The sequence below is a fragment of the Ornithodoros turicata genome, chromosome 2, assembly GCF_037126465.1.
Source record: "Ornithodoros turicata isolate Travis chromosome 2, ASM3712646v1, whole genome shotgun sequence".
NCBI lineage: Eukaryota > Metazoa > Arthropoda > Arachnida > Ixodida > Argasidae > Ornithodoros > Ornithodoros turicata.
This window is the reverse complement of record NC_088202.1, coordinates 103,085,085-103,096,423: the sequence shown is the minus strand read 5'-3', so window position 1 is coordinate 103,096,423 and position 11,339 is coordinate 103,085,085. Positions and strand designations below refer to the sequence as shown.

General features: G+C 43.2%; 1 protein-coding gene across 1 annotated transcript in view; it reads right to left on the bottom strand.

Moving 5' to 3' along the window:
• LOC135385876 (protogenin-like) overlaps positions 1-11,339 on the bottom strand; it is a 180,553-nt gene that overhangs the window by 10,096 nt on the left and 159,118 nt on the right. The window contains exons 15-21 of the mRNA XM_064615454.1: positions 9,945-10,107; positions 9,721-9,851; positions 9,388-9,561; positions 8,735-8,893; positions 5,260-5,368; positions 4,877-5,045; positions 4,530-4,667 (exon numbers count right to left, since the gene is read on the bottom strand). Coding sequence (XP_064471524.1) covers positions 4,530-4,667; positions 4,877-5,045; positions 5,260-5,368; positions 8,735-8,893; positions 9,388-9,561; positions 9,721-9,851; positions 9,945-10,107 — 1,043 coding nt within the window. The remainder of the gene's footprint in view (positions 1-4,529; positions 4,668-4,876; positions 5,046-5,259; positions 5,369-8,734; positions 8,894-9,387; positions 9,562-9,720; positions 9,852-9,944; positions 10,108-11,339) is intronic.

Below are 11,339 nucleotides of genomic sequence, written 5' to 3'. Positions count from 1 at the left end.
TTCAGTTATGTTCGAGATTTTCATCTCTGATCCTCAATCTTTGCGGTTCAAGTGTCATTATACGCTTGCCTGCTTAGAGGGACGATAGCATCCGGAAACCCATCTATGAAACTGATACCACTATGTTCGGCATCGGCCGAAAATCTACTTGGCTAATTTTTCATTCGAAAAGTGCTTGGATATTAAATAAACTACAGTCGAGCCTCGTTTTTAACGATATTCTGATACAACAATCGGATTTCGCGTTCCTGTCAATATCATTATAAACGGGCTTGACTGTAATTTTAAAGATCAGTATTGCTTTTGCAGCCGCAGAGGCTCTGGCAGCGTGACGTCAGTCCCTACGCGGAGGAGTAATGGGCAGCGCTCAGAGGAGAAACGCGCCGTCCAGAAGCCCCATAACTCTCGCACAGCCGTGGCTCTCCTTTTCTCAAGGTCGCGTCCTCATTTGTTCTTAGGGAGTGACGTTTTCTCGTTTTTCCAAAGAGGGAATTCCGGCATACTCTCAATGTCTGGCGTCGGCTCTTGTTGTGTATGCCATCGAATAACAGTCAAACAATGACAGTCTTTCGCGTGGGATTTTCAATGCCGTGGTCAGTGGTCCATGAGGAACAAAATGTATAGTTTCGAAATAGGCTGGAACGAACGCGAACGTCTGTTTAAAGGGAAGGTCTCATAGACCATGACCTACTCAGGATGTGCACCATTCTATTCTCCAGTGTTGATAAATGGAACAGTGCAAATATTCTTGCCCCAAAAGTCCATGGTTATTAAATAAAGCAATTAAATGAATAAATGCTGCATCTCTTCCCATAAGCTGTGCTGGCAACAACATCCTTTACGTCTCCCCAAATAGTAATTCGAATGTAGACATAAGGAAAATGAAATTTAGTTTCAAATTAACTTGGGCTGCCTAGAGGAGACGACCTTCGTTACATAGGAAGCAGGATGGCTATAATCCTTTGGCGTCCTCACTTCAAAGGCAAAGCATGACTGAACCTTCACAAAGACAACTGTTTTGCAGAAGATGAGTGAAATTTTGGAAGATGAGGAACAGACACACGCATCATGACCATGGTGGCTGCAAACGGCTGTCTTGCCTGTTCGCTCACCCGTTGGTCTATTCGGTTAAACACCAATGTGACGTTTTTTATGATTTTGTGAGAGTGAGGTGCTCACTGCTCTCAACATCTGGCATTTTCTATTATGGTATATTTCTGCACACTTCTCGAAATCTACTTTAACATTCAGAATGAAACATTCACGGCTCTGGTATCTATACATGGCTCTGGTATCTAAAGTACTCGTGAATACTATAATTTCAGTTAAGCTCCGGTATCACCCAATCTGTACGAGACTGTCCCTTTAATCATCATATGAACTGAGATACATATTTAACTAAGTTAATACTTATGAGTATGCTGGACAGTAGAATGAAGTGAAATAATCACGGAGTGACCTCGGAAGATACAATATCACAAATTACACAACACCGTATTGGACCGCGTATATTGCAAGGTTTTTTACCTCAAAAGTGAGCCCTAATAATTTGTGTCATTTTATATGCAGGCTCGCATTAGACGCAGTACCAAGGCGCTGCACTCGCCATCACAGGCCTCTCGTGCTTCGCATTTCAAATCTGCCGCTCCCAGCTCCGCAGCGATTCGTCAACGGCGGTGTGTCATGTGACAGACACACAACATGTCAGCTTGGGCCTGTTGGTATTGACGTTCCATGATGAAAGCGCTAAAATAACGCAGACAACGAAGACGAGACGATACACACAGACAGCGCACTAACGACAGTTTATTCAAAATGGATACAAGGCTTAAAACCCCTCGCAAATATCCATTCCATTCCATTTCCTTTTTAAACCGATAGACGGCGTGCTAACACACTTCTTTCCTTCCGCAATCAGAAAAGCGTCCCAAATCTCCCGTTCCTGGAACGCTGTAACGCATGTAATTGATTGCGGCTATGATGTTTTGTTTTGTAATTCTCAGATAAGAGCACAGTTTAAAGACAGTAAGGAACGGGAGAATTGGGAGGCTTTTCTGATTGCAGAGGGAAAGAAGTGTGTTAGCATGCCATCTATTGGTTTGACTGAAAAGGAAAGGGAATTTGTGAGGGGTTTTAAGCCGTGTGTCCATTTTGAATAAACTGTTGTTAGTGCGCTATCTGAGTGTATCATCTCGTCCTCGTCACCTGTGTTATTTTCAGCGCTTTTATCATCAAACATGATAGACACGTACGTTGGCAAAACAGAAAGTGACTTTAAAATGCCGTCTAACTTCGAAATTGAAAAGGCAAGCTATATTGGAGGCTCAGGTTTCTAAAGCTGGATTCACACATGCGTTTTTTGAACACGTTTCGCGTTTCGCGTTCGCGGCACCGCGAAACGCGAGCCGCGGAGCATTTCCAGCCGCTCTTCGAGAACCGCTCTGTCCCAAAGAACACACACGGTCCTCAGGACGTCCCCACAGTGTCATCGTGTCCTCGTCCTTCGAGGTTATCCTCAGAACGTCCTGAGGATAACACTCTCGGACTGTCCGTGAAGAGTCATTCAGGTACGTCCTGTGCCCGTACCTGTAGGTAGCTAGCGGGACGAGAAATATTACTTTTAGTTTACCTGTTCAGACTTTCTAAACACATTTGTTTTCTTTTTGTGCCCACCCTGGGACCTGATTGACATTTTTCTGAAATAAAGGGTGGTTCAGGGTAAAATTCTCTGCATCTAGAAAGGATCACTGTCTATGATAAATTGAGCGCATTACTCGTGGAATGGAGAGAAACGCGCGATTCTGTCACACTGCTTTTGACTTTCAAAGCTCCTACCTGAACGCCTCAAACCAAAAGGAGTAAGAAACATAGACCTTGCATTGATGTGGACCTAATACTTTAATCAATTCCTCACTTTGAGTATTCCTTCTTTGCGTAATCGAAAGAAACATGGATAGCTCACCCTTCGTTTTGTGTCACAGGCGAGCAGGACTCTCGAATGTACGGCGGATCGCGTTAAAAGCAATGAACAGTGTCTGTATTGGCTTCAGAAGAGAATTCTAGTACCTTTTGGAGTGGGTTTCTCGGGCTTCGTGCCCCCAATAAGATTTTTTTTGCGTCTTTTATATTTCTCTCTGCTTCCTTTTTAAACCACTGCGCTCATTGTCCGTTATGAATTGTACTAGAGACAAACAGCGAGGTTGTATTGCGGAAGTTAATCAAGATGTATGGAAAAAGAGAAGTTATCAGGACTGCGTCTGATTTTGTATAAATTATGCGCTGAAAAATGAGGGGCAGGCGAAGTCGTCCTTATAAGGTCCTGCGAGTGTTCCAGGTTGACACCCTGAGGATGTGCATGTGATATGACCGGGAGTCCCACTTTAACACAGAGGTAACACTGGGAGGACCAGTTGATAACCTCCTGAGGATGTCATCGTCGTCCGGGGTTGACATCCTGGGGACGATCGTAGAACGTTTCTGTGTTGTTGGGGGTGCTGCAGCTTCAGAGGGGAGAAACGCGAACGCTTTTCATCCAGCCAATCGGAGCGCTCGGAGGGGTGGAGGTGGCTTCCCTTTGGCGCCGGCGGGCAATGGCGGGCCTCCTGATACCGCGCTGGGATCTCTTGTCATTTGTACGTGTGTGTGTGTTTTGTGCTGCCGCATGGGTAAATTCCTTGTCAGCAATAGCTGTTTGGTGTCTGAGCTGTCAACGATGAGCTGGGAATTTGCGCAAACCATGGAATCGACGAAAATAATTAAGACTTGTGTGTGACCACGTGTTGGTCGTCGGTAGGTAAACATGTGTCTCGCTTCTTCTGCCGATCTTTCTCTGCTATTGTGTCACGTCTGTCATACCAACGATTGATGATTTCAGCAGAAATGCTTCACGATAACTATAAAATGGATAACATGCATCACAATGTAAATTTTGAGGAAGAGAGCTGGAAGCGTCGGTACGATCTTCACGTAGCAACAACAATGAAGCGCGTTTCCAGGATGGCGGCTCGGCTATGTGTGACAGGCCCCTCTCGGCGGCGCCGCGAACGCCGAGGCAGCGCCGCTTTTTGAAACGCATGTGTGAATGAGCCTTAAGAACATGTTGGCCTCACGTAAGCTCGGCGTGAACAAGTCGAATATTCGTTGCTGGCGTTAGGAGGTTGACATCGCTGTTCTTCTGTGCGTCTGCATCGCGGAAAGCCTTTCGTGGTTCAAAGTCTATCCAAAGATCGATCCTCGTCTGATACTCGACGACCCTGACGACACTGGTCAGACAAGCGACAGCAACGTCGAAAATATGTAACAGTGCAGCAGCAAGTGGTCACACATGACGTTTTTGCTCCATAAATCATCTGCAAAGTGTTTGCATCCAATTCTTCCCTTCAACTTCTGCCCAGCATCCGCAGTTGTAACTATTCTCGTAGGGGAATGCAAAAATCCTGCATCGCATTATACGCAGGTTCTCATTATATGCGGTCAAATACGGTATTCGCTCGTTCCATCAGTAACCCCACAAATAAATTTTTGCTTACCTGGGGATTCTCAGTGATGCGAACTGAACGTGGAATGTAGCCATTGCCAGCATGGCCATTTGGAAGATGCCCGTTTGACTTCTTTCCATCCATGTGGCCATTTGGTTTCCCATTGCAATGACTACCTGGATAGCCACCCTACAACAAGAAGATTATCGTTGTAGTGAATGAGGCAATTAAACATACAAGGACAAATACAACACAATTAAGCCCCACAATGCCCAGTTGGATACTTCAATTGAATCATGGCAGCCTTTCCTTCAACTGCCATGATTCAATCGAGGTAGATTAACAATACATTAATTAATCACACTGTAGAATGGATGCAATCCAAAATTAGAATATACCTTTGTATCCAGGTAATCGTCAGACGACGTGGGCTGAGGTGAAAGCAACTCTAATTCTCTCTGAGTGGCTGGAACATCCTTGTGATGTCCCACGACAGAGGCAAAGCATGTGCTGCCATTTGCTTGGGATCTTTCCTGGCCACCCCCTGTTCCATTAGTACCGCATTTCCTGTGTGTAAGAAACATGAGTTGTGTGAAACAGGTGTACTTCTAAGAGGGTGCTCAACAATCACAAAGACACATTATTGTGGGTTTTCTAATCAGGATAAGTAAATTTATAGTTGGGGCCTCATTACTAGGTTGCTGCTTGCCAAGGCAAAGCACAGGGATCTTTCATCACAGGAATAATGTTATGATTCACGCTTGTACCAATGTAGACATACCGATTCCTATAGAGGATGATTAGTGCGCAAAGGGTCATGCAGATGCAGCCCGCTAAGACACCGAGCAGTATGCCAAAGGAAGGGTCGTTGTCCCCATGATTTATGGTTCCTGCAAAGGCAAAGTTGCTGGATGTCAAACACATACAAGATATCTATGCTTTTATGGTCACTGAGTTTGCTACACAGATTTTCATGCAAATGTATGTTTTTTTCTCGGTATGGTTTCGTATCAGGACGATGAAAAAAGTGTTTTTTCGTCGTCCTGATATGCTTTTTAAAAAAACACCAAAAGTGTTTTTTAAACACTTCTTGATTATATTATATCGCTAGTGACAGCTTCAAACTCCCAACTAGAGCAACGCAAAAGGTCACTACCAGACACTGAAAAGGATGCACAACGGGTGCCTGAACTCTGCTTGAAATGCCCTTGAATACACATTCCGTGCTTCATTCCTTCAATACCTTGTGTTTAGCCAGTACACTAATACATATTCCTTATTAGCCCTTTTCAAGTGTGTGTCCTGGGGTATTTTTCTAAGGATCAGCAGCACATAACTGCGACAATGTTAGTTTACCGGGGCTTAACTGTTACTCTTAGAAGCCTCTATCCTACGATGTAATGTTCGAATGTTATGCTCAATGTTATGTTAAATATCGACTAGGACGGCGATAATGCTGCAGAATCATTGAACTAGAATATTCTATTTCATTTGTGGTAGTGACCATGGTATGACCACACAAACGTTTAATAGTGTTTTTAAAACGGTTTTGGCTTGGTTTGGGACCGATCAGAAGGGTCCTATGGTGCATATAAATGCATATTTTGCACGTTGTGGCATATTTTGCATGGAAGTGCATGAAAAGAGCATATTTTGCCATATTTTCAGGCACGAGAGCTGACTTCTTTTTTTATGGATTGTTTTACTGGTTTCGGGACGGCATTGGGCGCCGTCTTTCGTGAAGATTCAAATCGGAATCGAATATTTTCCACGTTTCGCTGGGGTGAGGTGCGGTGTTCAGCCCGCATCCTGGCTCCTCCATCCTCCACAGCGTGCATGGCTGATGGGCTGCACTTCACCTCCGACACATTACCGTTACAAACGCCGCTACGTGGCGTTCACATTTTAATCGGCATGATGCAGTGCCGAATGCAAAGTCACGATGAAACAGGCCTAAGCACGGGCCTCGTCCACCAGCTAGCCTGCGTTTACGCTATTTTATCAATCACAAACGCAAAGCCTTCAGCTACATGATTTATATCTGTGGCGCAAGTATTCTTTGTTGTGCGCTGCAGAATGAAGGCGGCTTTATTTTACCGTGTTATCCCTAATAAAATACTAACTTTTTTAAATAGGCATTTGGTGCATTGCTTTCATACCAAGAACAATGCACACTGCATATGTTGAGGATTTTTACTGCATATTTAGAACATTTTCAGTGCATAGTTGCATGCATATTTGTGCAAGTGCTCTCTTCTTGCACGGGCAGTGACTTCTACACTTGTCATATAGGCACGAAACTGTCACACGTGGGAACGTTGTTCCTGATGGCAATGCGTAGTTTGGAAAAGACTCCATTTGCACTGTAAAACCGCGATACTCAACAATGCCGTATGACTGTGCTTATCACGAGCGATCATTTCCACAATGTTCGTGTTCAGTGCTTCTTTCATTTCACCAAAAGGCAGATACGTATTGCCATAAGCTGTAAAAACAGTGAATGCGATTTCAAATGATTTTGCAGGGTTGTCGTAATTCTAGTATGTATTTTTTTTGTCAAACATTGATACTAGAGGAACTTCATTGAAATATCGTCATATACCACTCCTTCATTATCACTGTTGTTGCATGCATCCACGATTCGATTATATATTATATCGCTGGTGAAATGTTCAAACTCCCAACTAAAGCAACGCAAAAGGTCACTACCAGAAACTGAAACTGAAAATACTAAGTCACTCAGTTGGGCTATGCATGCAGCGACATGGTGAGCGGAGTAGCTAAGCTCAACCCCAGAAAATTTCAATATTCAAGTGGAGTTTAACTGAGCTGAAGGCCTCACAGGGTGTCCGAATCCGAATATTTAAGTTGAATCGAATATCAAATCGAATGGGGGAAAAAATTCCGAATACTGAATATCGAATATTCGTGCAAAATTTACAATATGTGACTTTCGCACTAAAAGTTTCCATTTCGTAGCCCATGCCTTTAGTGTAATTTTTCTAGCATTAACTGTCACAAGAGAGACATGCAATTCTTCTGTTTAAAGCCCCTACTCTTTAATGTTACATGAGATTGCTTCCTGCTTTTCGGGTGAGCCTGCACTTACTGGAGTGGTTACCTTCATTTCAAAATTTTATGCCAGGCAGTAGTATATTATACGGATGAGGCTGTATTTGTTTCAGACAACCACAGGCCATTTGTGAAACAAACGAATTGGCATCCTGCCTCAGCTTTGCCATGAACACCTTGTAGTTTCTTCGCACTCGCCCTAGGAAGTTGCACTACTGAAATTTTAGATGCAAAGGACACCCTTCTTGTTTGTGGGCTGTAGTCATTATTCAAGAGTCCTAACTTTATAAAGGCAACCTCACAGACAACAAATCAAAGTCCCTCGTCGGCACCGCTAAACTGCATGTGGGAGAGGCGCTGCCCCTTCCACAAACGATGTCTACAAAACTAACTTTGTATAACGTTATCTTAAACTAAACACCGTCGCGCCTGTGTTGGTCCTGCAGCAAGGGCAATTTTGTAAAGCAGGCTTCACCTCGTGCACAGAAGCATCAGGTGAAGCCCACTTTCGGGTTGTGTCGTTCATATTCGCGGAATAGTCGAATATTCGAAAAATCGAATACTGGATATTCGATTTGCGAATCGAATAGTTCGAGCGTTTGATATTCGATTCGAATTCGAGAATTCGAATATTCGCACACCCCTAAATTATTCAGAGTTAGTTAACAATCAACTGAAGCTGTGAGTGTGCTGGAGACCAGACGATTCATCACAGCAAGCGTACTGCAGTTTCGCTTGTCATCGAAGGGGTGAACTTTAGTGGAGACTAACTGTACACAACTGCATGCTGGTTTAAGTTTTGGTTAGGGAACTTGAAGAGGAGATGAACAACCTCAAAAGCTCCGCACACCACTTGTTGTACTGTTCATGTTCGTCGCTGTTACTGCAACGTACAAATTCAAGTGCGCAATCCGCAACAGCTTGGTAGCTGGTATGACATTCAATAAAGTTTGAATAGCAAACTTTAACGAATATGAGTTGAATATTGGAAACATCCTGTTTGTATTCAAGATTTTGCAGACTCGCACACCTCAAAAACACAATGCTTAGTTATAAGTACATAATTTCGGATCCTGATATTATTCTGTACTTGGCTTCGAAGAAAATGTAGATTGCATAGTTGTTCAGTAAAGCATAGTCAGATGACAAAATTTATGAGTGACATATATCAATAAGAAATTTACCTTGTGGATGTGGGGAAATAGTGCTTCTCGATGGTACGCTGATGACAAACTTTATGACCTGTGTTAGAGGACTAGATCCTGCCTGCGTTTCTGCCCGCATACTCAGTGAATACACTGTGTTGATGGACAGGCCATTTAGCACAGATGTCAGCCTTGTTCCTGTAAAAGATGAGTCCTTGGCAATTATGAATGTTTGTGACACAAACAGGCATGACATAGGGAGCTTTTTACAGCCCCTCAGCTTAAAAAGTTCACGTTCAGGTTATGATAAGTGGGAGAAAAAAATAAGAAAAACTTGGCTACATCTTCTGGCATTGTGCCAAATGGGTTTAAATGTGTTAGCTCTACAGGATCATTGTTGGCAGATTTTTGGCGAAACTGTTTTTTAAATGCTCTTAAACTTCCACTGAAAGCCTTTTAATGTTTTGTGCTACTGTTTATTATTATTTTGCATTGTCAATTTGAGCGTACCGTAAACACACCGTCATATGGTGTCACGTAGCCCCATAAATCTATGGACGGACCTACACGGTGGTTGGCCCTGTAAAGCTATCGCTTTAAAACCTGACATCGATAGTAAACATAGAACAACTCCAGTAACCACATTCCTCCATCTAATAATTTCAACGAAACATGTAGTAAAGGTTAATTACCAGGTTCCTCTTTCGTCTGCCACTTCTTGGTATCGACAGAGTCCGTGCTGCTAACGTTGTAGTAGATGTGATAGGACTGTATAATGCCATTTGAAAATTCTGGAGCCTCCCAGTTGACTCTGATGGATCCAGTGTCGACGGGAGACCAAGTGATGTCCCTTGGGACAGTGGGCTCTGGAATGAATTCAGTCTCGTCATTAAGCTGTGCTGAAGATGTTAAGTTACAAAGAAAATGCCTAGTAATCTTGAAGGTATGACCTTCTAATTCAATTTTTTCAACTGTAATTTCAAGAGCACGCAAAGACCGTGCCCGGATTAGACATGTGTACTTACTGTCTTCAGCAGTTCTGCACTGAATAAGTTGACTGAAGCGACCAGAGTGATCATCTGATTCATGAGACCGGACTGCAAATCCATAGAGTGTGAATGGAAGGAGATTGTTGATGATGATCTCATTACTTGTGCTGGAAAAGGATGCATCAGAGCAATATGTTAAACCCATGGGTATCCACAAGTTGTACAGCAAGCCAGGAAGCAACAGCCAGGCAAGCCCTTACCTTCGAACACATTGTGCAGCAGAAGCATTGGAGAAGCTGTTGGTGTGCACTGCACTGTACCGTATTGTGTAGTAAGTAATATTACGAACAGACTCTGGAGGCTTCCAGGATAATCTAATTGACCTGGGGCCAATTGGCTCTGCTTCCAGCGTCTCAGGTGGATCTAAAAACAGGAAAACAGGTACGTTGTTGAATATCTGCAATGCTATATAGTAGAAGCAAAATGCAAACTCAAGACAGCAATATTTGCGATTTCCCTACACAGAGAATAAGAAGCTACAGAAGCAAACATGCTGCTTATTAATTTTCTTGTTTGATTACATCATAATATTTACAGTGAAACCCGCATATAACGATATTGACGGCAATCGCGAACTCCATCATTATATGGGGTACGTCGTTAAACTAGGGTAGACCTAAATAACGCGCCCCCGAAAAGTCGCGCACCACACGTGGAAGTGCCTCTGCTATTTATGTAGTGCACCATCTTTGTTTCTTCAACCATGCACAACAGGGTGGATTCTGTTAAGACCCTGTTGTGTGCTATGGGTTATGTCACTGTGTTACACTTTGAATCTGAAATATTAGCGAGTCTTCTTGGCTAACCATAGCTGACCAAAAATCATGTAGGAGGTAGACGGCTCCTATATAGGCCAAAATACTTTTGGATGCATTGATGTAGGTATATTTTTCAAGTGGTTAATGAAATTGCAATTCTAGCTTGAGATGTATTTACTTGGTGAGTGACCACAAAAGTGAACGAAGCATGATACATGATTTTTGTCATCTTCTGAGTGCTGTAGGGAAGTTCCTACAGTGCAAATAATAAATTTATCCTCATGAAGCTCTAGAAATGAAAGAAATCTAGCAGACAAGACATATTTTACACAAACTTCCCCAAGAATACACACAGTCCTCAGGATGTCCCCACAGTGTCATCGTGTCCTAGTCATTCGAGGGGTATCCCCAGAACGTCCTGAGGATGACACTAAGAGACTGTCCGTGAAGAGTCATTCAGGTACGTCCTGTGCCCGTCCCTGTGGGTAACCAACGGGACGAGAAATACTACTTTGTTTAGTTTACCTGCTCAGACTCCCTGAACACATTTGTTTTGTTTTTATGCCGATCCTTGGACCGGATTGACATTTTTCTGAAACAAAGGGTGGTCCAGCGTAAAATTCTCTGCCTCCGAAAAGGATGACTGTCTACGATACTGTTGCACTGCTTTTGACTTTCAAAAGTCCTACCTGAATGTCACAAAACAAAAGGAGTAAGAAACATAGACTTTGCAGTGATTCAGAGCTCATACTTCAGTCAATTCCTCGCTTAGCGTATTTTATCTTTGCGTAATCGAAAGAAGCGTGGACAGCTCACCCTTCGTTTTGTGTTGCAGGT